This window comes from Aedes aegypti, chromosome 2, assembly GCF_002204515.2.
Source record: "Aedes aegypti strain LVP_AGWG chromosome 2, AaegL5.0 Primary Assembly, whole genome shotgun sequence".
NCBI classification, from domain to species: Eukaryota; Metazoa; Arthropoda; class Insecta; order Diptera; family Culicidae; genus Aedes; species Aedes aegypti.
Window position 1 is genome coordinate 70,332,685 of NC_035108.1, and position 27,801 is coordinate 70,360,485.

Here is a 27,801-nt window from a genome sequence, read left to right on the forward strand (position 1 = left end):
CTGATATGTTCCATTTACTCAGATGCACCGCACATTATTTGATTGGCGATTTTTTCGATTTATAATGACCTGGTTATTATTTGTCGTCACATATGTATAAAAAAAACAATTCTTCTCATTTATTCTACCCTTGACTGTTATGTTTTTGTTTTATGGCCTACACTTTAAGGCATTTTCCGATCTAAATCAAGCAATTATTTTCTAGTTTTAACACGAACAAATTACACGTGCAACCAAATTTTGGTGTCGTGATATTTGTTCATAATTCAGGGCATACATAAACGTAGCAGTAAAGTGTAGCTGTACAGCAAGATCAAGCTGGAGGGACTGAATACCACCGGTTCATAATAATTTCCCCCAACTTCTTATCGCCTCACTAGTTCTATCAATAAAAAGCGAGCTGACGAGACGAGAGTTTTTTCAGGATAGATTGCAACTGATTTTCTAAGATTTGATAAATTAGCAACACCGAAAAATTCTTGGCCATTATTCAATATGTTCATTTGAAAATATGATAAGTTTTTAAGGAATTCATGTGAAATTCCCAGTTCAAAACCCTGGGGAAATCATCTGTAAACTTCTACAATTGTTTGAAAATTTCATGAAGTTGTTAGAAGTAACCATTTTTGAGTTATTTTAAGTTTAATACAAAAAATTACCACTTGAATAACAGAATTTTCAACAGCTGTTAGTCGTTTCAACTAACGGGTAAGATTCGTTGTTTGGAAGGCCAATCATGAGTCTCCGCACGTAGAAAAAAATATGACCTAAATTCTCGAAAAATAATGTTTTAGATGGAGAATCGCGAAGTGGAGCCCAGAAATCCGTAGCGGTAAATGCGCAGCTATTAAGCAGGACCAAGCTGAGGGTCGTGGGTTCGAATCCCACAGGTCGAGGATCTTTTCGGGTTGGAAATTTTCTCGACTCTCAGGGCATATAGTATCCTCGTACCTGCCACACGATATACACTCCCGTGCATAAGTTTGGGTTCACCCCCTAAAAAACATGCAAAAGTGTTCTGTCCATATCTCTGTGATAACACGTCCAATTGAAACTCTCTAAGTCGCATTCGAAAGGCAAAGAGTTATTCTTACTATTTTTCCAAAAACATTCTTTGAACTTTGTATATTAAATTTTTACCTAAAGTTGTGACATTTTTCAAAAAACACACTGAAAAATAATATCTGATTTCCTCAGCATTGGGTCGACCAACATTTCAAATCAAAGTGTCATTAGAGTCGTAATCTTAGATTCCTTGAAGAGACTCCACGAAATTTTGGCGGAAAAATCTGAAAAGTATTCAAAATCAATGAAACAGTCAGTCAAGTCACCGTGCAAAAGTTTGGGTTCACTCCTCAGTATGGTGTGTCGTGCAAAAGTTTGGGTTCACCTGAACTTACTTAAATCTGTAAAATCTCAAACCAATCATGTACGCGTTATTATTTGCGCTCAAAAAAGCTTTAAACTATTAAAATCGGTTTAAAAATGACAGAGATATTGACAAAAATGATGTGCGTGCGGCTCAGGTGAACCCAAACTTATGCACGATTTGCATCATACTGAGGGGTGAACCCAAATTTTCGCACGATGACTTGACTGACTGTTTCATTGATTTTGAATACTTTCCAGATTTTTCCGCCAAAATTTCGTGGGGTCTCTTCAAAGAATATAAGATTACGATTCTAATGACACTTTGATTTAAAATTTTGGTCGATCCAATGCTGAGGAAATTAAATATGCTTTTTCAGTGTGTATTTTGAAAAATGTCACAACTTTAAGTAAAAATTTAGTATATAAAATTCAAAAAATGTTTTTGGAAAAATATATACGAAGTAATAATAACTCTTTGCCTTTCGAATGCGGCTTAAAAAGTTTCAATTGGACGTGTAATCACAGAGTATGGACAGAATATTTTTGTATGTTTTTGAGGGGGTAAACCCAAACTTTTGCACGGGAGTGTACACATGCAAAAATTGTCAATTGGCAAAAAAAGCTCTCAGTTAATAGCTGTGGAAGTGCTCATAAGAACACTAAGCTGAGAAGCAGGCTCTGTCCCAGTTGGGACTAACGCCAGAAAGAAGAAGAAGGATAATCACGAATAACTAACAGAAATGGACTTTATTATTGTTTATTAATTAAAGTTTAGTATTGCACTTGCAATAACTTCAAGGAATGATCATGATAATCATTGTGATTCAGATTAATTGTGAATATTTATTTTTAAAATTTGGTATTATTATTTAATTTTTATTTGGTCATTTAACTTAGAAAAAAAAACAATTTAAGGAAAATAGACCAAAAGTGGTCCATAGAAGAACTGTTTCATTGAAAAAGTCCTTATCATGAAACTTTGTCCAGAGAATCGCGAATAACTGATGAAAATCGCCTTTTATATTCTTTAGTTATAACATTTTTGCATAAAACCTGAAATAACTCGCAAATGGCTATTTCTAAAGAAGTGATCATGATAATCATTATGATTCAGAATGATTTCATGATTATTATTTGATCATCAAAACAAATTTATTTCAACAAAAAAATGACCAGAAGTTGTTCTTAGAACAAAAGAATAAAAAAGTCTGCATCATTTAATTTTGTCCAAACATATAGATAATTGTTTCATGAATTCCTAGCGGAATTCTATTAAACATTTTTCCGGTGGTTTTCTTCAAGACTTTCTCCAAGAAACTAATCAGGTACTTGTCAAAGAGCTTAAACAAGAGTTCTATCAGGGGTTTCTCCAAAAATTTCTACAAGTTTATACCCAGACTTAAAATATTGTGACAAGACAAAACACATCGAAGAGAGTATATCTCGTATATATCTTTTTTCGATTCCTTTACTGAGATCTGAGCGAAATGTTTCTCTAGTAGTTTAAATATCCAGTATTTTGAAGTAATCTTCTATGAGTTCTACAAGATATACCTCGCAGGGTTGCCCTAGTGATTCTTGAACATTTGTTTCAAAATCTCCATGAATTATTTTTGCTTTTTTCATGAATTCTACATGAATTCATCTAAAAAATAATACATAAATTATTCCTGGATTTTATCTATGTAATGCTTCAAAATTTCGCAAGAACGTGATTTCTACAAAAACTTTTTTATGATTTTCTGCAGGAATTTCTGCAGGCAATTATTCAGAAATCACCTCCAAGGATGCCTTAACGGATTACTCCATACGTGTCTCTAGGGGTCATCCAGAAATCACTTAAAAGAATCCTCGAAGATTCAATTAAGGGATTACTTTAGGGACCTCCCCAGTGATTCTACCAAAAGTTTTCCTTGAAGTTTTGTTTATTTCTCAACAGATTCTTCTAAGGATTACTTAAATATAAGAAAGAACATAAGGAACGTTCATTAAATTCGCAATAGATTCTTCCAGAAGTGTCTCGAGTATTTCTTCAGAGATACCCCCGAATAAATTGTTCAAGTGTTCGGTTTCGCCAGGAATTCTGCCTAGGATTTCTCCTTGACACGGAATCCGTCTGCAATCATTGAGCTGCCCAGACTGTAACTCAGCACTACACAACGAACAATTTGACTATAAAATTTTATAGGAATTCTAGTTCAGATGTGCGCGAGAAGAATTTCACCCATGTTGCAAAATGTAAAATTACTTTAAAAAAAAAACCAAACATGAATCTGGAAAGCTAATAAAATATTCCACATCTATTCTTCCAAAGATGCCTGAGAGAATTCCTCACCGATATCTTCTAGAGATAATTCAATATATTTATTAAGGGATTATCATTTGTATTTCTCTATGGACTAATCTGAAAATTTCTTGTGTTTCGTTACAAATTTCTTTGAAGCATGCTTTTCTGACTCATCACAGAGATCCCTCAGTATTATTTACGATAATACTCACCAGAGTTTTTCGAGGATGGCAGCATTTTGGGACCAATATAATACAATATTATCACATCTTACTTACCTCAGGGATGTCAAAAATCTTTGTTTGCGGATGACACAGACGAAGCCTGCGTGTCATCTGTCATCATCTCATTGCTGTAGATTGCAAAAAGGCTTGGATTTTTTTCTTCATACTTGCAAAAATGGGAGATTTCTCCTAATGCTTCCAAAACTCAACTAACAATGTTGCCACATAAACCAAAAGCTCTTTATTTGAAACCTTCAAGTAGACATGTTGTCACGATGAAAGGGGTTCCAATAAATTGGTCAGATGAAATTAAGTATCTAGAGTTCATACTAGATAAAAATTTAACTCTCAATATTCCCAAAATTTGAACTGACTTGTCAAATGTAACAAATTATAATATGTCTTTTTTTACTTATTAACAAAAAATCTAAGCTTTGTCTTAAGAACAAGCTTTTGATCTTCAAACAAATTGACAGACCAGCCATGCTGTATGCTGTACCAATATGGACTAGCTGTTGTAATACCAGGAAGAAAGCTCAGCAGAGGGTTTTAAATAAAATGATTCTGAAGCTTTATCCCTAAGATACATCCAATGTTGAGACGCTGTCGAATAAAATTATTAATAATTTTAGACAACAATCAATGCAATTTTCAATTGCCACGATGAATGCATTATATATTTAGTTTAAGTTAATTGGAAGCGATTTTTTTTCTCGTATAACCTGGTGGAATCATCTCACCTGTTAAAGTTCTGAACTTCTACGGCTAATTACATGCAATATGTTGATAACAATGTATATTGTTGATAAAAGCTCAATGTTTTATCAAATTAGGGTGATAGTGTTGCCTAACCCAGAACACCTTGATATAAGAATTGAATGTAATGTTTGATATGGCACTAATAAAAGAAATAAAATGTAAGCCAAATCTCCGCGACAAATTCTATGAAAATCTGGCATCGCTTTTTGTATGCACTGTCGTCGAAAAGCAACGATCATGTTCGTCTGTCCGCTCATTACAGATTAGAGTTGTTGAAGTTTTGATTGCGGGGAGCGTCGCTGCTCTGGGGAAGACGAGAAAAGAGAATCCCATCGCAAATGTTGGCATTAAGTAATGCTAATCAAACGGTGCAATGCAAAGTTTACACTTTCGATGGAACCGCTCGCCTCCTCACCTTCTCCCTCCCGCACCAGCGCAAGTGAATTCCATTTGACCTGCGCTCGACTCGGCTCGGGGATGTGTTGGTGAGATAAGATCGACGATCGTCGCTCAAGACTCCCGCTGCCTAATCCGCCTTAGCAGTAAATCCCGTCCCGATTTACAACCGGTTGGCGGGCGGTGGATTGTATGCATTTCCTCGGATTTTTTGGTTCCGGTATGCCTCGGATAGCACAGCACAGTCAGTGCAGGTAAAGAGCGACGGCGCAGCGCGATCGAGACGGTGTGTTGGTGTTTGCAAATCGTTGTGTACGGAAAAGCTCACGCGCACGTGTTTGTTCGCGGGCTCCACTACCATACCCGCCTTGTGTGAAGCTCAGCGCGATAGCAGCGTCGATCATCATTGCTAGCAGCTCTAGCGCTACATGTGCTAACTATAAACAACGCTGCAGTTTGTCGTCGTTTGCTGTGTATTTATTATTTGTGTTGCTTTTTTTTTACTGGTGTGCTGTGTAGTTGATTTCCAGTAGATCTACCCCGCGGATCATCCCACTGCCCTCTACTGTTTGCAGCGATTTACCAGCAGCGATGGGAACCGATCCACCTCCAGTCGGTCCGCGTCGTGAAGCTTGCCAAGCGCTCTGGGATGATGATAATGTGGAGAAGTAATGGGCAGCGGTATAAGTAGGGATGGGTCGAAAGGGGGGCATTTGACTTGTTTGATTCCATTATAGATAGGCTGATTGAGATACAGCGAAATTTAAATTGAATATTGGTGTTCATACAAATCGTGGTTGATAGTCTGTGAATGATCAGAACGATCGAAATTGTACAAGGAATAAACAGACGGAGATAAGGAATAGTTTTTCACTCTTCTTCTTCTTCTTCTTCTTCTTCTCCTTTTTGAAATTACGTCCTCACTAGGACAGAGCCTGATTCTCAGCTTAGTATTCTTCCACAGTTATTAACTGAGAGCTTTATTTACCAAAGTTGTCAATTCCGCATCCGTATATCTTGTGGCAAGTATGATGATACTCTATGCCCAGGGAAGTCAAATAAATTTCCTTTAAGAAAAGATTCTTGATCGACCGGGAATCGAACCTAGACACTTTCAGCTTGGCTTTGCTTTGTAGCCGTGGATTCTAACCACTCGACTATGGAAGGTCCCGAGAGTTTATCGCCATTTTTTTTAAATCTCATGAATTTCATAAATCTCCGTTTGGAAGAAAAAAAAAAGTTGTGCAATTTCACGGAGTACACGGCAGGGATAATACTTGAGAATTAGAAGAGGGCATCCTAAAATTTTCAACTCTTTCGGTCGTTCTATGAGCTGGCGCATTTGAATTGAAATCAATAGAGGATTTTCAGCTCAAACATGTGGAAAACAGCACATTACATACTGTTTGATTCAGCAGATTTGTTGATTAACAACAGCTTAAGCTCCTGAAATATTGCTTTGTGCTCCTTCAACATAATATGATATAAGCCAATAAGGCGCATCATAACCATCTATGACGCTGCAATCCAATTTTTACATTCAAGAATTGAAATTTCAATTGAAATGAGCTTGAAACCAGACACAACCTTCTACAACTAGTATCATAAACGATTTTCTCTCAGATACACAATTTGGATTTCACAAGGAACAAACGACTGTCTTGTGCTTCTTTCAACAGAAACCCAACTGGCCTATTAAGGGGGCTTTTGATTATGTATGCATAGATATTCTTTCAGATAAACTCTACGAGTGTGGCCTTTCCCCAATTTTAAATGACTATTTACATAACTTGTTGTCTGAGAAACGTATAAGCTTTTCTCTCGGCATCTCAACAACTGCACTATTTAGTTACATGGGTCTCCCCCAAGGGTTCGGGGAAAATTGCTCCTTGAGACAGCTTGCGGTTGCTGCCTTTGTTTCTGTAACAGGACTAGGGGCGGATAATCTGCAAGATGCTCTAGACAATTTGTTTACTTAGGCCTCGAAGCTGGGTATCGAATTCAATCCGGAGAAAACTGAGTTTGTTGTCTTGTGTAAGAAGCGTGGCCCTGTAGAGGTGAAGCTTTAATTTATGGGTATTTCACATATGCATTTAGGGTCTGGTTTGACTCTAAATGCACCTGGGGAAAGCACCTCAAGTGTTTGTATCAGAAATGTCACTGGAACATGGTGGGGAGCCCGCCCGGAAGATCTGATAAAGCTATATCGAACTACGATTCTGTTGGTCCTCGAATTCAGTAGCTTTTGCTTTCAATCCGCATTTTTCGCACACATCTCGAAGTTGGAGCGTATTCAGTATCGCTGCCTTCGGATCGCACTAGGATACATGTCCTCAACTCATACCATGAGTTTAGAGGATTTGGCAGAAGTACTGCAGTTATCAGATCGTTTTGCGGAATTATCGCTACGCTTCGTCATCCGCAGTGAGGCATTGAATCCATTGGTGATTGTAAATTTTGAAAGCTAATCGAACGAAACCCTCAAACAAAGTTTATGACACTGTACTACTGGTACATGAGATTGAAAGTTAATCCTTCATTGAATGCTCCCAATCGTAGTTGCGTCCAAGACTTCTCCAATTCCACGGTAAGTTTTGACGTGACAATGAAGCAAGCAATTCATTGAATTCCAGATTCGTTCCGTTCAAAGTGTATACCACTATTTTTTGAAAACAAGTATGGTCATGTTTTACACTAACTGTTCAAAAACAAATGATTCCACTGGATTTGATGTTTATAACAAATTTCATAGTGTCGCTTACAAAAGTCAAAACGATCGATATTTCATTTTTACGGATAACCTCAGCTCGTACTTTCTCTGCGAAATACGATATTCAATGAGTGCTTTATCGAATCACACCATCACCTCGGTTGGAACCCTGCAGATTGCTCGATACCGGGCAATGAGAAAGCGGACACACTGACCAAGGTGGGCGCTATAGAAGGCGATATTTATGACCGTCCAATTTCCTTCAATGAATTTTTCGCAATCACTCGTCAACATACCCTGCTCAGTTGGCAATCAAAATGGGACAATGGAGACTTGGATAGATGGTTCCATTCCATTCTCCCTCGGGTATTCAAGAAGCAGTGGTATAAAGAATTGTGCATGATTCGAGACATTACCAAGGTAATGTGTCGGCCGATGTCCTACCACTACACTTTGGGATCGCAGGATCGCACTTCTATCGAATGTAAAAGTAAAAGTAACCATTGCGATTGTGGTGCAGGATATAGAGACATCATTCATTTGGTGTGAATACGGCATTGTCAGATCCGATTTATGTGAATCCCTCTGGGTAGGCTGGATTTCGGATCTACTTTACATGTCCATCGATATCACGGGAAATGGTTTCTGTTAAAGAACAGGGTTACATCATCTCAATTCAACTTGTTAAAGGTGATTAAATTAATTGTTAATCTAAATATGCACCATTCTATCAGTCATTTGTTTTTGATGCCTTTGTAAATTCAGAAGCTGATGTTTTTTGTGAACCTTAGTGAAAACCTTACAAATTATCTTATTGTATTACTTATGTTTCATATTAAGTAGTACAAACTTAAATAATTTCATCAACCTCAACAAAATGATTCGCTGAGATCAGTTAGGAATACGTTGTTGAAATTTTATACATTTAAATAAAATGATTGATGAACAACGCAGTCTTTTTTGTTAAAAACGAGTTTTATTATTTAACCCGACGTTTTGACGCTGGTATGGCGTCTTCTTCAGGGGAAAAAAGACGCCATACCAGCGTCGAAACGTCGGGCTAAATAATAAAACTCGTTTTTAACAAAAAAGACTGCGTTGCCGATATTTCGTCAATCATTGAAAATACAGTCGAACTCTCAGCAGAAAAAAAAATTAAATAAAATGTATAATATTTTTACAAATTTGCTTTAGAATGTTTGTTAGATTATTCGTGATCATGCCAGGGTTGGACGGGTTCTGATCGTTTAGCACTGAAATGGCCCGCATCATCACTTAGAACAAGGCCACCCAACGTACATTCCGTGGGCCATATCGATTTGTGTACATCCCGTAGGCGGCTTCATATTTTTTTGAATGCTTCAATTTAATGATGCATTATATTATTTATTTCGATTTTTCTCCATTTATTTAAACCTATGAATGATTCACAAAGTTTGAAGCTTGAGTTGTTCCAAAACAACTTAACTAAATTATGGGTTAGATTCCTACAGAATTCTAGGCATGAGTTCTGAGAATAATGGGACAGCTTTCCACAGAAACCTGAAAAATGTTTGTAAGGTTTTTTTTTCATAAAATCTTGAGTATGATTCTCACGAATTTCTGACATTCACAGAAAACGTATACAGAATTCTCACAGAATGTTGTGCAACTCTGCTTGCTGTCAGGGTTTTACAAAAATTATGTCTCGGATTCAGATACATTCCTAGCTAGGATTCTGTGGAATTGTATCATAGTTTCTGTGGATAACAACTCACGAAATCTTCCGCGGGATTCTACAGAAACCTAGCAAGGATTATAATGGAATCCAAGACATCATTCTAATAAAATCCAGGACGGGGTTTTCCACATAATCCTAAGTAAATTTCTGACAGAATATTATTCCAGAATCTCATACATTCCTGAACAGAATTCAATGATTTTTAGAAAAGGATTTTAAAATAAATCTTGAGCTAAATTCTGTTGAAACCTGTTGAAACAATTTTCTCAAAATTTAGAGCATGATTGTCCAACAATTCGGAGCTTGTTTTTCAGATGATCCCGTGTGGAATTTAAATGGAATCCTCTGTGGATATCTCACAAAATACTGAGATTTTTCACTGAACCTTTGTCATTATGTGCATCAAGTCCAAAGCACGATTTTCAAAAGAATATTGAGGTAGATTCTGGAACTATTAATTTTGTTTTTATAGGGAAAGTGTACCAGTTATGGCTATAGTGGTTCCCTATTTGGCCATATGTATTTTCTCGAAAACTTTCACATTTTGAATATTTTTGAAAGTTTCAACATCAAGATATATTTAATATCAAACTACTTAAACACACAGACTGATTGAAAATTTGAATATAACCGAATTATCCCGTATGGCGAAATAGGGAACAATTATGTCCATAACTGGTACACCTACCCTAATTACAAAAGAATCATTTGTACACTGACTGACGTTTGTTCGATTTTCCAAAAAGATTGGAATTGCTACTACAATACTACAGCAATTCCAATAGAAACAGCGAAACGTATGCTTTCACTAAGATCGCACTAACTGCTCCAACCAGACAATGCGCCCCTCTTCATTTTCGAAGCACTGAGGCTTTTTTAAAAGATTGTTGCATACAGAGCATGACTAACTTAATAAATAACACCTTGACGGTTGGGTGACAAAATGTTGAGTTCCAAAACATTGAATGCCAAAACGTCGAAAGGACAAACAAAAATGAGAATTACTTGGAAGAATGATTCTCTTCCGGAAGAATAAATAATTCATTACGTGACAAACGTTATTCAATCGATCACAATGTAAAAAACTATATCTGGAAACAACTCCAAATGGTGTTGAAAAAAATACTGCTGTCGACGTTTTGCCCTTTCGACTTTTTGGGATTCGACAATTTGGCATTCGACGTTTTGTCTTGTCCCTTTACTCTTTTCCCTTTATTAATACACTTTTTATGTACCTCACAGATACGTACTTTTCTATCTAACATTGAGAGACTCTCAAATATTTAGGAAAAAGTAAACTATTCTCCTAAATAAAATGAAAAAAAAATCAATGGCTTAGCCACATTACTTTTCTTTAGTTGCGTTGTTGCATGAAACGCTAAAAAAGGACATTGTATTTCAATTAATAGTGAAAACTTCCTAAAAGCTTTAGTATTTCACTGCTTTAATCGAATGAGAGTGAGAAAGGAGAGAATCTCATTGTTAGATAGGTCCTTTTAAAATAAACACGTGGGAATTTCTCTTCTCATCTACGTCAAAATGGGTTTCAGTTTCCTGGCCAAAAATCCTACATGGCGACGGCACGAGGCGATGTTTCTGAGAAGTTTAAGTTTGCTTTTATGGACAAATTTGCTAAAAAACTTATGATTTGGTAAAGGGTATGCAGCTGCGGATCAAAGTGTTCGTGAACTCGAATCTGTACAAGGAAAAATGCCTTAAAAACCGCGTACCACCTTTCACTAAAGTCCATAAAGGTCCCGTAAAGTTTTGGCCAGATTATCGCAACAGCCGGGAAGTCATCCAGTGGTACCGCGATAATAACGTAGATTTCATCGATAAAAAAAGTAGAACAACGGCTCGTGACGCGACTCAGATGGCCAAAATGGCACAGAAAGAAAAATCCATGTAAATTTCTGCGTAAAATCGTGCACATAAAGGGAATGTCAGATTTGTCACTAATTTCCATGACACATCGTGTAAAATTACATAAACATCATGTAAATTTATGCCACTTGTCGCGTAATCGGTTAGAGTTCATGCTAGATTACACAATGTATAGGGGAAACTCATATGACGTTATTATGATTTTACGACACGTCACATTGTAAATTTGTGACATTTCTGGCATTCCCTTCATGTGCGTGATTTTACGCTTAAATTTACATGAATTTTTCTTTCTGTGAGGGAACAAATGTACTTAAGAAGTGGACTCCGAAGGTGTGCAGCGTTTGATGGGAGGAATTAAGAAGAAAGAGCAAATTTCAATAGGAAACGAAGGGAAATTATTTGTATTGATATGTTTTCTTTAATGTACAGTGAATTACATTTGTTTTGAAGAATTAAATTATTTGTACGTCAATCCGTTACCGCGATACAGATGATTTTGTTATTAAGGATTCTAAATGGACATAGCTTTATTCTACAGTGCCAGAGTAGTAATTTTATTTTGTACAATGTCACCATGATTTTTATTCGGATTTTGTTCAAAACAAAATGACGCTAAGGTGACCCATAATTGTGAAATTACTGTACTTTGACTGCTAAAAATCCAAAAGAAATAAGCTGTGATGGGGATGCAACCAGTGCTGTAAACATTCGACTTTTTTCGCGACTTGCGTTTCACTTCCATGGTTAGCTGTCAAATGAGTTTTTACACTCATCCGCTCTCTTATACATAGCACAAGCGGTAGAAGGAATACTGCGAAACACATAAACTTCGGAATTAATGTCATCAGACACGATAAAATCATGAATTTTGCACAGTTTTCATAATAGTCTGATCATAACAACAAGAGTAGTTTAAAGTGGCGAAAAATGATAGAAATAAAAAAAAAATCGTACCGTTTTCTGGTGAAGGCAAAAGTTATTGAATGTCAACAAAAACGTGTCGACTAGCTTGATTGCTTACAACATTGCATGCAAAGTTCTACAATAATGTTTGTTAAATTATCTACTAGTGCTTTTGTCACTCTGAGATTGACTGGATGCAATGAATCGAATATGTGGCAGAGGGACAATTTCCAAGATTCGATACCGAGTATCTCATAGATATTTTTAGACAAATAGACTAACTCCTGGAACAATCAACATCATTATAATTGAAGGACACGTAATGCAATGTTTATGCAAAAACTTGTGTTGTTTGCCAAATCTTTGCGGATTTAAAAAATACAATACAACATATTGGGTATTGGTCATATAAAAGACAATTTTCACCGCTTACAAAGGCTGCACAGACTGGACGATTACTAACATTAGGCAACGGACAACACGAAACACCCAGTAGTCCAGTGATCGATTTTTCGTTTGACGAAAAGTTTCCACCGACTGGAGCAGGAATCGAACCCACACTTCGTGGCACAATACGCCTAGATGACTGACGCTGCTAACTGCAAAGCAACGAAGCCCATTTTTGAGGACCTATGCACGGTATTACAATTTCAATCGTATTTCAGTGTAATCAACCTAAATATTGTCGTATTTTGCAATGCGAAGTGTTGAAAAAATCAACATTTGGAGTATAGTGGAGCAAGAAAGTACATTTTGAAATCAAACTTACATTTTAAACATAAATATGAAGCTCTGTCTTTGTCCTTTCATTGCGGTACGCCAAAAAACATATAATTCATCACATTCAGTTTACATTCAATGTCACGCAATGTTCGAACATTGAGATTATGCCCCACCCATGTCAATGACACTCCACGGTACTGTCAGTTTATGTGACATTGTGCATATTCATTAAAAAACGAGATTACTTTGTGTCAGGAGTTAACAGAGTAAAGATAAACATGAATCTTTGAATAAACAAATGTGTGAATGACACAAAATATTGCCACCGGGTAAAATTTTAAAAGTATGATATATGTTTCTAGCAATCACATTTAGTACGGTTATTGAAATTTCGAATTTTTGGAAAATACTGATACCGCAAACATAGGCAAAAATCTATTTTCATTGCCCTGTTATTTCTATATATGACTCTCAAATGTATAAAATTTTTCTAAAAAAAACCCAACGCCTATCATGTTAGTACCATCATGAAAAGATATACCTGCTGCATGTAATTGTTCTAAACTTTAAAATTCATGCTACTCATGAAAGTCGTTTCGTTGGTAGTGAGACCTGTTAAAAATATTCTTGATGTATTATTTAAAACTGTTTTTGCAACAATCACAATCGTTAAATTTTGAAAGTACCGTTTTGACTCATATTCCGAACACTTAAGGCCAACAGTGACATCAAATGCGTCTAAAAGGTATATATTAGCTTTAATTTCTTCGCAAAGTCTAACTGTTAGCTGTTGGGTGTGCCGTTAAAAATATTTATTTGAACTTGTTTAGTATTGTTTTTACGTAAATGTTTGGAATTACATTTTGATTTAAATGCCGAACACGGTGTTCATTCTGTCTCATATTCCGAACACTTTGATTCAAATTCCGAACAGCATGAATAAATCGTATACAAGGGAATAATTTTGCAAATAAATATATCTGAGCTAGTTCTACTGGCCTCGAACTAGAGAATCATCACTACCCCCGAGGTATAAAATAGATTTGGAGACGTTTAAATTGAATTGCAAATTACTGCCACATCCTTCAAATGTGGTGACATATTTCAGCGAAATATTTCAACCAAATTGTCATACAAAAACTAAGTGTTCGGAATATGAGTCTGTTCAGAATTTGAGACAAAACGGTATTCATTTGATTCAGTTTGGGAATATTATCAGCTCTCTTCATCATCAATAATAACCACAGAAGAAAAAAAATGGATTTATAATTAGGACAATGTTCTTGTACCGCAATAATGGGAAATACCGAAATTATTAACAAATTAGGCTGATACAAATATTAATTTTCTTTTATGTCACCCCCCCCTTCAAAAATCCGAAAATTTTGAAGGGGAGAAAAAAAAAGATTCATCATTTTTCAACATCATTTAGGTTTTTTTCAATTTTTAAAGTAAAAATCAAGTAAAATAATGATCCAGAGGACGATTAAAAAAAGTTTAACAACTATCATTAAAAATAAATAATTTCGAAAAAATAACTTTTTTTTTCATTTTTATTTTTTTGTTCCTTATTTATTTTTATCCCCCCCCCCCCCTCGTACCTTCCAAGTGGTCTCGGACATAAAAGAAATTTAATATTTGTATCAGCCTTACTCTATTACAAAAATAGTCCATTTCTGAAATAGAATGTTCAGTTTACATTAAATTGGCCCAAATCATCCGCCCCCTACTGACGCCCGCGTTCCACCCAAAGAGCTATCTCGTCAGACCGGGGCGGCAAAAAAAGCTCTTCAATTTCCGTAGAGACACACTCGCACCGTGTCTCGTGTCGTGTACAGGCTAAGTACACCCCGTTGTTGGTTGTTGTTGTCGCAGTCGTAGTCGTCGTCGGCATCCCATCGACGATCGCATCGCATCGTATCGCGCGCTCGGGCAGTGTGGCGGTGGTGTGCCTGGTGGGCACCAGCATAGAGCCGGAATACTTCCTCTTTCACTCTCACTCTCACTCTTTCACCAGAAAAGCGCACACAGCTTGCCGCCTCGAGTCGTGTCAGCAGTTTGTGGCAGCGAGGTGCGCATTTCTCCCAAGACCCCCACCCACCCGCTTTGAGGAACTTCGCGCGCAACTTTTCGGCGATCGGCTCCGGGTCCGGGATTCGGGGGGTTGATCGTCGTGTTTGCTTTAGCCCCTTTCTTCGTCGAGCGAGTGAGTGAGTGAGTTGGCAAGCGAGGGAACGCGAACGAGTGTGAGTCGGTTTGCCGTTTTCCATTTCACTTCTTGTGTTTGAATTTTTTTGGCAAGGCGGTGGGGGACCCTCACTTGCACACGGCAGCGGTCTCCGGAGACCCTTGAGACAGTACCGTCCGATGAGTCGGGATTCGTCGATCGCTGTAGACGCGCGTGCGTGAAGTGCTTTCTCTTTTTTTCGGGTGGTGTGGAACGCGAGGTGTGTGGAACACGACTTTTGACCACGAGAAGAAAGCTCCCTGCCGAATCCTCCGAGAATCGTTCTTGATTGTGGAGAATAGTGATCGACGATCACGTTTTGTTCTGATTGTGAGAAGCGCGTGAGCTCCTTTTTATTGGTGAGGAGGTGAATTCGATTCGCAGTGAGAGGGTGGTGGAGAACACCCGACAGAAACACAGAAGAAGAAAGCGTGGTGAATATTCTAAGGTGAATACAAGAACCAGAACCGCGAAGAACAGCTGATAAACGTCGCGCTTAAGGCGGCTGGAGTGACAAGTGTGCCCATGTGAGTGTCTGTGTGTCTGTGAGTTGGGGATAATTAGAATTCTAGCCGCAGGTTTCGTGCTAGAAGCTCCAGGAATAAGCACCTCGGTAACTGCAATTCACTGTGCTGTATTTTTTTATTGTTTTGCGACGCTGTCACAGCCGCTGAGGAACTGTGTGTTTGTGAGAAGATAGCGCAGTGTTGATAGAGCACAGAGCACATGCAGCGGCCGTGTGATACCCAGAGTTAGAAGCTGCCAGAGATGCAATTTGATTAATGAATATAAACAGATCTTCTGAATAGCGAGCGGTTGTGGAAGTGGCCAGTGCCGGTGCGGAACGCTCCCCTCAGGGGCCCTTTAGAACCTCGTCTCCCCGCGCTCTAGTCGCCCGGAATCGCAGCCAACAGTGAAGCGGCTTAGCCAGTGATCGTGCACTGTGTATCAACGTTGAACGAGAGTGTTGTGGAAGCTTTGCGCTTCTAGAATAGAAGCTAATTTGAATTGAAAAATGAAACGCATGGAATAGCACGTACAAGGTCACTTGCGGATTTGCATCAACAGAAGAGAAAAAAAAAGAGTGTTTAACTGCAAACAAGAGTTCTGTTGGCGCGTGCGGAACTCGCGCTGATAACTGTTAACGTGACGTGCCCGTAGACGCTGCGTGTGAACCAAATCCAGAACAAGATTACAGTGCTGAAGCTGAGGGCAGACAGCCCTTACCGGAAGAAGCCAAATGTTTTTCGAATTCGACAAGTGTCTACCGTTTTCCTGACAGTGAAAGAATCGCGACCAGTGTCGCCCTCCCCCCTTCTTTCGGATCCCTTCCCAATCCAATGCACTAAGAAGAGAACCAAGCGAACCCGTCGCGCGAAAGTCGATTAACTCGCTAGAGCAGCTGAATCCGGTGCGTGTGTGTGCTACATGGCCCAAAGTTGAACCGAAAATTCCAGTTATTTTGGCGACTGGACGCTCAAGTGAAACAAGTGAAAGCATTGTGTGGAAACAATCATCTCGCTAAAACAGTGATCGCGCGTGCTTCGCAAAACAGAAGGCGAAGAATAACTCATCTAGAGAGACAACTCCTCCCTGCGTCCTGATCCTGCCGTTCGATCAATGAATATGGAATTTCAGCCGCTGCCACCGGTTTCGTCGATGAACATCGGTGGCCCACCGACACCTGCCCCGTCCCCGCACATTCAAATTATCCCGAACGGGTCCAGCAATGGGGGCGGAGGTGGCGGTGGCGGGAACGGGGGATCGAACTCGGTGGCCAATCAGCTGCTGAACTCGATGCCGCCGCCGATCCTGCCGGTCGGTATGCCGCTGCAGCAGGTGGTACACAATCTGCAACATCTGACCAACGTTAATGGACTGGCCCAGCAACATCAACAGCAGCAACAGCAACAACAACAGCAACAGCATCACCAGCAGCAGCAGCAAGCCCATCAGGCACTGCTAGGATCGAACGTCCCCAACGGGCTGAACGGGATCCACCAGGGACAGAGCCTACCGCCGACGTCACAGCTCCTGCAGGCGATACATCACAACACCAGCAATAACAATAATAACAACAATAATGTGATCAACCAGAACAACAACTCGATCACGCAGTACCAGGTGCAGCAGCTCTGGAGACATCACGCCTATCTGAACGGTAATGTGTTGGTTTTCTTTTGTTTCTCGGAGGATAAGGAATTGGGAAGGATGCTGTGAATTTTCTAGGGGTGATTGGAAAGGTGTGACAACAGTGATTTGAGCGGAGCGTCGTGGTTCTCCTGTATGTTGCCTTGGTGGAGGGATACCAGTTCGGCTGTGTTTACCAAATATCATCTTTTGCTTTTAATCTCCTGAAAGTTTATTACTCTAAACGTCAAATGAAAATTGTATATGCTTGAAAAGATTGAATTCAACCATCTAGCATGATCCATTCTTCTAGATCAATTCACTTCTCTGCGGAAATAGGCGACAAAATGTGAGTATGATATCAATTTGCAGACATCTGGATGCAAGTTTATATCTCTGTTGAACGTTCTGAGGTGAAAAAGTTGAATCAAAGTGGCTTCTTAGCATTCGTATTTCCAAAACGTTATTTACGCCCTTAATCTAGAGCACGCTTGGCTTCAAATTCGGGACTAAAAACATCATTCGTTATGAGAGCTTCAAAAACTGAAAGCTAAAGACTTAAGCAAAATAGTCGTAATACTCGAATTATTTCCATCGCTAAACTAAAAGTTGATATGACAATAGTGTAAGACTCTAATTTTGACTCGCATTTTGTCACGGTTATCGAAGTGTCAATAAAGATTTCCAGATGAGTTCCGTAAGAGGAATTCGGTGAGTTTGTTCCGGTGCTTGCCAGAACGTCCGCCAAACGTTTCCTATGGCCTTTAACTCCCCAACTGAAATACCCAACCTCCCGTGATGCCAATGAGAGAATATAGACACTCAAACAAAAACGTAATTTTTTCCCAACAATCATGCGAGTTTTCAAATGGGTGTAACAAGGTATCCAATCAATTGTCCTTCCTATCCTTCAGCTTTTGCAAGGACGAGGCCAGGATAGTTTTTGACTGTTAGAGGATGCGTCAATTTCATTTAAGATGCAGAGATTTGTTAGACAGGAATGTGAAACCACCTATCAATGAAGAAGATTCATACTGATTTTCATAACACAACGACTACAATAACACGGATGTATTAGTGTGCTTTGGGTCAATTATAGTTGAACCAGCTTATTCATGATGAAATTTATTAGCATACTAGTGGTCCCGGCAAACTTCGTCTTGTCATTAAGTAGGCTGCTGAAAAACGTCATGGATGTCCCATATAAAACAGGCGGTTCCGTTCGCACCCGTTTTTTCTAACTTTTCTGTGAACATCTTGAGTTTTTTATACACACAAACACATCGGACACTTCAGGATCATATTTATATGATGAATTTCAAAATCCGATAGCCCGTTCTCAAGTCATTTAGTGACATACAAACACCACTCCATTTTTATTTATATAGATATACTAATTTAGAAATAATAAATAGATCGATGGTATTTCCAGTATGTTTTTTTTTCTGCACGTGGAAGAATGCTGAGGATCTTATTTTCATTAGAGGAAAAAAATCCACAAAAAGGCAAGTTCATCCAAATAACTTCAAAGGCAAGAAAAACATTTACTGCTCATTTAATTTCGAAATTAGTTGCAGAATCTTGTTATTCGGCGTATGATTTTTATTTTTCAAATTTTGATCATTTTACTTGCTTCAAACTGTCGGACACATATGACGTGAATTTACATGATTTTTTCTAAGTATGAAGTCTCAGAGTTTCTGCCAGATTTTAAAGTATCTGAGTTATCTTTCCCGTAAAATGATAGGAATTCTAGTGAACATTAAATTGTGAAGTACTGTAATTGATTTTTCATTTGCTAAAAAATCTCACTCAAATTTGAAAGTTTTATTCCTATTTTTTTAATTTAAAAAAAAAATGATTGACTTTCTTTTATAGCGTTCTAACTGCTTGCTTTTCTTAGTTTTAAACCATTTTATTATATCATGGATTGACTGTTACTTTATTCCATAAACGCATACTGCTTCACAATTCCATTGTAAAGAGGCAAACCCAATGAACATTAAAATGAGCCATATATCATTCTTCTGAGCAATGCCTTAAGGTAGCAGACTGATTACTACATTAAATTAGTAAAAGCAGTGCTATTCAAAAGAGTTCAATAGTTATTCAGCATTTCAAACGAACAATTTACACAATACGCATTCAATACGTTCATACACAGGGCTGGCAGCAAGTCTCTTTTTAGTGACTTGGTCACTTTTTTTCGATCTGGTCACCAAAAAGTCATTAAAGTCACTAAAATCCGTGGGAACTTTTTAAACAGCAAGTGTGCTTTGGAAATAAAGTGTCTAAAAAGACAGGTACTCCTGAATAGACCTACCCGAAGAATATTTCATATATATTCTGCTATACTAGTTTTGAAAATGAAGGACATTTCAGAAGTTTGCCATTGCAAAACATTTTTTTGTTGTTGTTGAAAGAGTTTTTGTATTGGAAAAAACGTATTATAATCACTTCTTCGAGAAACAACATACCGTAAAACGGGGTAACTTTGATAATGCGGGTAACTTTGATAGTGCGTAACCCACCACATACTAAACGAAATATCATAATTTCTGTTAATCAGTTAAGCAAAACGAATGCAAAACTAAAGAACATTAATATAACACTTCATGTAAGAGCGGTTTTCATTTGAATCAAGAACATTTTAGGCTTTTTATACGAATTTAAAAAAAAATACACAATTTTAGCATTTTCGCAACGCTTACTAACAATCTGTTCTACGAACACTATTTGATGTAGTTTTGAATAGTTGGCCACTTATCTTTGACAGCCTAGTTATCATAGAACTTGAAATCGGTCTCAAATCTCTTAGCGAAAAGCATTTTCACAAACTGGGACCATTTTTGTAAACTAAGTCAGAAATTTCCATATAACGACATATATATATTTATTTATTTATCTTCGCCTAGAGGTATGCAATGCCCTACAAATGTTCATTATTCATTCAATTTTGTTCGAATACTCCATTATCAAAGTTACCCCAAAACAGAAAACCAACTTTCGATTATATGAAAAATTATATATCCATCCATAATAAATCTTTTGCCAATCTACCGACTGTAATCGATAGCTAGGATGCCAGTACTTGTTTTAAAAATATAAATTGTAAATCTTTGAAACAGCATGCATAAATATTCAAGTTTTCTTCGAAAAAACTATCAAAGTTACCCCGTTTTACGGTACATAAAATCCATCAAAATCAGTTTCAAAATAAAATGTTTCTGCCCCAAGGAACTTCAGTGGCGGACTTATTTATGGTCAAAAGTCACTTTAATGAATAAAACAATAACCAAACGAACCCTTTATTTCTAATTTCTTCAATACAAAACTAAAGTTGGGGGCAACCTAAGAAAAAGTTTTTTTTTGCTCTTAGATATGGAAAGATTTTTGACCTGTGATTTTTTGAAAAAATATTTTGTTTTGCTCTTAGAAATGCAAATATTTTTGATATGTGATGTTTTAAACATATGAGTTATTTATTTAATAAGCTCATTCTTGGATATTTTTTTCTCAAGAAGTGTTCTTTTGGGTTAGTTTATATTATTAATTGAATTACTTGTTTTACGTTCAAGCCTTTGAATTTAATTATTACATTATACCGTTGAAAAGATTCAAACATTTTGTGTCTCTTTGAAAAATATTTCCATAGGAAATCACGCAGAAAAATCTTTCCCTTTTCCAAATTTTCGTTATTTGTGGACAACTCTGCTTTATGTATTCCCGTAATGAGATAATTGAAATATATTCGTAAGTTACGCACAAAAAAAAACTGTAATTGTAATACCCAAAAGCATTGTAACTCATTAGAGATCTTCAGACAACATGCAAAAGTTCACTATTGACTGAACAAGCACAACGAGATGACAAAAATGATTAGATATATGTATAAATTTTGCGGTAAATCGATCGTTTTACAGAAAATGAACTAAAAATACTATTCTAAAATTATGGAAAATGAACATCTAAAAATATTTTTATATGAAATTTCACAAACGTTTAGAAAAAAAAGTGATGAAAATTCACCAAATTTAACGTTGAGTTTTATGCAAAAACATTTTCCTTACTCAAGAGTATATAAGGACACAGTTTTTCAAATTCTAATGAATCAATAATCAGAAAACTAATAGATGTGAAATTGAATATTAGAATAATTTGAAAAAGGAGGACATTTTCAGCCCAAATGAGGACGGCAGGACAAATCTTAAAAAAGGAGGACATGTCCTCCCAAAAGATACCTTCTGGTAAGCCTACTATTGGGCAACTTTCTGGAAGAATTCATGTGAATATTCCGTAACCATTTCCAACGGAAAATTTAAAAAAAATTCTGGGAAATGTTTTGATTATGATTCTACAAGCGAATTTGGAATAAAATTTCTAGCCAAAATATTGAATGAATTATTAATGAACTTTCTGCAGCAATCTTCTGCTATAGAAGGAATCTTCTAAAATTCGCTCAGGAACAACAAGCAAAAAAATGAAAAGCCTTTCAGAAAATCGTCCAGGGCTTCGAAAGCGAGTACGAATTTTGCTAGAAGTCATTTCAGAAAATTCATTAGAAATTCCAACAAATAAGATATACATTTTTTTCCATTGATTAATCCTTGATACCGTTTTTTACACGATTTTGGTCAACTTTTTTCATACAAAAACCCGTTCCTATAATGAATGCTTGATCATTGTTAGATAATAATAATTAATCATTAGTGATTTCAGTGGCTATTCCCTAACGTCAAATCAACTTGTTCATAAATTTTAGCAACACATATGCGATTTCAATCGTTCACTTGCTTTTTAATATAGGTATATAAAATTAGTCATTTGCAGGGTCGTATATCAAATAAAATGTGAGGTCGCCAAATGTAAAAACGACTAAAATGCTCGCTAATTGTTGAACACGCCACAAGAAATACACGGACTGTTCAACAATAGACCAGCTTTTTAGTTGTTCAACAATAGGAAAATTACCCTGCTTATGCACACCATTCATTTAATTCGGGTTTTCTCAAGTTGATCAATATTCAATTGTGTTCTGAAGTTATAGATTATTTGGAACAAAAATTTAGGCTGAGTTTCTATATTTTTATGATTGTTCTGAAATTCATTCACGATTTTCACCACAATGTTGTCAGCAATCAAAAACCTCGATTTATTTTTTTATCAGATTTGTTAAGAACTGCTACAGTTATTCGTTTGTCACCGCTGCTTCAAAATCATCAATGCATTTTTGCCAGTAAGTTCCTCATCAATAGGAATTTCGCTAAAAATGTTATCACGAGTTTGTTGTCCAGAGTTCATGTATTTTATAAATTACGATTTTTTTCGACCGTAATCAGAAATACTAAATTTCGTCTCGTAAAAAGGGAAGTGAAATCTCAAATCCGTCATCTCTTTTGACCATTTGTCATCAATGTTTATCCCAGACAGATAACTATTAAGAAGTATTTCAAATTAGTGTAGTTCGCCCCATTCTAGATTCATCCAATATGTAGATTGGAAAAAAGAAATAAGAAGTATATTCTTTTCTCATCATTTTTATGACTAATTCTTATAGAGCCCTCAATCTTTTGGTCACTGTTTGGTCACAATTTTAAACATTCTGGACACTAAAGTCACTATTATTTGGTTGCCTGGCCGCTACCAGCCCTGATCATAAAGAGCTTGCTTGCATTCAATGATCCGCAATAAAGGCGCACATACTGCTAAATATGTACTTGCCGTTTACCTGAGGAATGACTACTTGGTATCTAATAATACTGTTTAGCAAACTGTATTCAACCAAAATGATAGAAGATGACGATTCTACCATTTTCCAGGATTCTTTCAAGTAATGGCTGTGTATGAGTAGACTAGGCTAGACTACACTAAATACCAATTGTACGGTCACCAATGCTCCAATTGCCCACTGAACATACCGACTCCTTCTAAAACCTTTACGTGTCCTAAAGATTTTCAAAAATGATTCAGGTTTTATCTTATTCAAATCGAAAATTTGTTTTCTGCAAAAAACGAGGCACACTCTGTCAGATTTAACTTGTATTCAAAATGAACTCTAATCATAAAGGGTATTCTGCCCATGTATTAAGCGTAGAGCATGAAATTGATGTTCTAAACATATTTTTCGATTACTTTTTAAATCGACGTAATTAACATTCAAACGGTTTGGAGCAAAATAAATGATAAGCATTAGAAGCTAAATTCTCAATTTAGTACGCATTCAAAAATTTTGTTTTTTTTTATCACTTTCTCACAAAAAGTTAATTACAAAATGATACGCTGTTTTGTTCAATTACTTACGGCGTTTTTGTACCGGTGTAAGGTTAACTCAATTAATGTTTTGTTTTGTTTTGTGGTAAGGTCACTTTGTCTCTGTATATAAGAGAGCAGTGAAAGCAGTGATTAGGCTGAGAATGTTGAGAATCTTACATACGTTGTTTAAAAATTCAAAACATTAAATTTTATAATCTTAGTTCGTTTACATTTCTGACTTACAAAAAAAAATGAAAAATAAATATCTTAAATTGTTTAGTTTAAGCTTAGTTTAAGTCTCAGCTGTAGAGTAGTGTAAATAATAAGAAATTACTTGTATCAGAGCTGTTGAAGTATTCATAGGAGACTTCTGTCCCAAATAAGACGTGACATGACAAAATGAAGAAAAATATCATAAATATTGGTCAAATTTATCAATGTTTGCTTGAATTCAAGAATTTTTGTCGTAGTTTCATCCTTTGCACTTCATTTTTTCACAAAATACAACTTCATACTTTTTCGGATCTAAATTTCAATATTGCATATGCTTGCTAAACTATCGGGATTTCCGAAGCTAACACTTTCTTACACTTTGTAGCTTTTGTAAAACCATTTAGTTTCGGATTTTTCTCAACTTTGCAGTTTTTATACTTCTTCGGAAATATTTCTAGAATATTTAAGTTTTTTAAATCATGTCAAAAAATCCTGCATCCTCATGAGCGGCTAGTCTATTTCAGTTGTTCCCAACCTTGTTGAAGCTGCGGCCTCCTTTGAAGTTATACAAACATCCCGTGGACCCCTAAAAATGGATGTACTCAAAGTGATAGTTTTTGAAATTTTTTCAAACATACCATAACGAATCAAAAGGAATACTTGGTGCCTGAAGTCAACTAAGTATATAGGGAATATTGCCGACAAAAACAACTCCCACCAACGATGTGTCAAAGATATTTTCAGAAGTTCGTTGAGAATTACTTTGAGAACCATCTCAAAAGTTTTTAACAAGATTTTATTGATTTTTTGGGTATCTACCAGGATCCACGATGTCTAGGTACCCACCAAGCATCACCTCTAATAGGCTTCCTAGGAGCCAAAATCTTTCATTGGAAGAATTCGCTCCAGGAAATTTTTCCACGTTCCGTAGTGGTCCTTGGACCACCGGTCGAGTAACCTTTGTCTATTTGATAGCGATTCCAAATACATAGGAGTAATTGATACAACTCGCAAACGTCAAAAAGTATCATTTTATTGTTACTCGGATATCGAAAGTCCCAAATACGAAGGGAACGAAAAACAAAGCAAAATCATCGCTTTATAGTCAAACTCGATGCCTTCGATGTGAAAAGAATGCTAAATATGTCGGCAGTATTTTTTTATTTTCATACTAAAAACAAATAAAAACTTCGTGTGTTACTTGCAGTTTTTGTTTTTTAAAAACAATCATTTTTTATTAAATACTAAAATTGTATATTTTGAGAAATCTCTGGAATCTACCGATTTGTCGTGTGACAGCTTATGGATACGATTGATGATTCATTGTCGTATTATACAAGTCAGACATCAGATTGTTTGTTCTCTACCAGACAGCATGAGCATGGTTCTGACCAAGGCGGGTTCAATTCTCTCAGGTGTCCCATTATGTTCACTTTGTGGAGAAAACCTGACATGGTATGTGAGGAAGGGCTGGCCGCTTTGTTTACAAACATCTGAGACAAGTAGTCGAGTTGGTGAGACAGTGTTGTCAAGATTTATTCTACTCTGGTCGCCCCTGCTCCTTGTGTGATATACTTTTCTCTTTCTTTTTTGACAATTTCGTCCACATTGATGGCAGCACAGTTAGTTTCAGTTTCAGCATCATCCGAGCCAGGCAGTAATGTTTGTAAACAAAATGGGCAGCAAGTTAAAGATGGCCTCCTAGCTACTTTCGCCAAGTGATAACACCTTACTCTGGCTACAGAGTAAAATGCACACACCTTGGTTCTGACAATCAAAAGTACTCGTAAAAAAGCTAGATGAGGATGGTGTTTTCTATATTGAAAAATTCCATAAAAAAGTTTTATTAGCCTGACGATTTCGTAAATACCAATTGGTCAATTCAGACTGACCATTCACATATTTCGCATTTCTATAAAATAAAATAAAATTACAACATTTTATTGTTGTTGTTTCGTTTACAAAAGACGCATTTCTTCGTGACGTCATCATGTAAAGGAGTGTAGTGTCTGTCAAAAACTTTTTAACATTATTTGCCAAACTGAATTCCTCCTAGTGTCGCTTCACGTTCGTGTACATCTCACATCCAGACCGAAAAGCGCACATCATCATCTCTCAAATGTTAATGCTTAGCTGCTGAGCACTATCGAAAAAAGAACCGACCAGCGCCGACTAACTTTCTCTTTCTTTGAATTTCGTACGCATATCAAAAACACATCATCCAAAAAAACCGAGCACCACAACCCCGCCGTGCACAAATCATTCCAAGGGAAAAGCGAGACCGCGTGGAGAAAATGAGACAGAACCACAACCGGAAAGATCACAGTTCAAACTAACAACATCCGGGCATATATGGGGTGGTAATGCTTCCTCTTTCACACCGTCCATGCCGAGAGTTTGACCTTTTCGAAATCGAAAGCCCCCACGAGGTATGTCCTCACCGCAAGCAAGCATTATTGCATCCGTATTCGGTATGTAAAGGAAATGACGATAGGGTAGAAGTGCCAGTTATGATTATAGTACCGCTGAGAATAGTGAGAAAGTTAAGAAATTATCTCATTGTTCTACCAGAACGTCCAATTTGCACAGAAATGACCTTCCTTAAACGAGTGGTTAGAGTCCACGGCTACAAAGCAAAGCCATGCTGAAGGTGTCTGGGTTCGATTCCCCGTCGATCCAGGATCTTTTCGTAAAGGAAATTTCCTTGACTTCCCTAGGCATAGAGTATCATAGTAGCTGTCACACGATATACGAATGCGAAAATGGTAACTTTGATAAAGAAAGCTGTTTTTCAGTATCCAACTTAATACTAAAATTGAATTCATCCGTTTTACACGGCTTCATACTGGTATTTAACATCAACAAATCATGATTCCTTTTTAGAATCACGTAAAGTCTGATTTTCATCCATACTGTTGACTTATTGCTTTCACAATTGGCACACCTACCCTATTAAATGTTTAGATCCGCGAGAAAAGCCATTTTCGCCTAGCAAACCGGTTCGTCGTTTCGTACGCACCCAACTCTTTTTTCGGGATGTAGATGATGATGACGCTTATATTCATGTTAGTGTGCGTAAATTTTCGGACCTGCGCCCGAAGGTCCAAACGGCCGGCACTAGCCAAACCCCATCATCCCGATAGCGACGGGGCGCTTTCTATCTCTTTCCACTCCTACTGCCAGAGCCAGAGGATGAGGCGGTTTAAATTCAGCACTAATTAGGTGGGCGATTTTTTTCTTCTTTTTTGGCGTCTGGGCTCGGCTTTCGTTCGAGTTCCCTGGTTTCGTGGAATGAGGAGAGATTTTTTTGCGAGTTGGTTCGGGTGCGTGTACGCACTCACGTTGCACCGCACGAGAGGCGTGATAAGACGGAAGGGGTGGGATGGGAAGGGCGAGCGAAATCGCCGATTCATTCATGTTGTGAAATGTGAGGAGTTGTTTGATAGGAAATTGCAACCTGTTTCAAAAACTTTGGTTTCCAATTACGAAAAAAGTTGATGTTTTATACGCCTATGATTGATGATAGCAACTCCACCACATGCCCCATTAAATCGATCATTACGATAAAATTTAAGAAAACTATGGGATCCATTAGAAAAACGTAATACAATAACAATTTCAATTGTAAATTTTACACCAACTTGGACTGCTTCAGCCATTGTTGTGGTTTTGAACATTGCATGAATCATTCAATTCAATTGTTCAGTTAAAAATCAAAATCAGGGGAAACGTTTTACTAGAAGTAAGAGCATTTTCTGATGATTTTTATTGGGATTATTCAAGTACAGATTGTTCCAAAATACTTTGTCGAAGACACCAAACCTCTAGGATGAATATACAGAGTAAGGTACCGCGGGGCAAGTGGGAACGAAAAAAACGATAGTTCAAACAAATTGTTGAATAAAATTTTCAAATGGCAATATTTTTCAAATCCAACAACACAATCGCGTTTTGGCAACATATTTGCTGGTGTGTGCATGAAACTAATCGAATAATTTC

The 27,801-nt window shown here is 37.1% G+C and overlaps 1 protein-coding gene across 8 annotated transcripts in view; it reads left to right on the forward strand.

Moving 5' to 3' along the window:
- Nucleotides 1-27,801, forward strand: part of LOC5566219 (hepatic leukemia factor) — a 536,770-nt gene that overhangs the window by 387,371 nt on the left and 121,598 nt on the right. Inside the window, exon 1 of one of the 8 annotated variants that reach the window (XM_021841174.1) lies at nt 15,338-17,368. The exons of 6 other annotated variants lie outside the window; for them this stretch is intronic. In XM_021841174.1, the coding sequence (XP_021696866.1) occupies nt 16,828-17,368 (541 nt within the window). In that variant the 5' untranslated portion in view covers nt 15,338-16,827. Of the gene's footprint in view, nt 1-15,337; nt 17,369-27,801 lie in introns of those variants that run through there. One more of the 8 variants, XM_001650542.2, reaches the window with a different exon arrangement.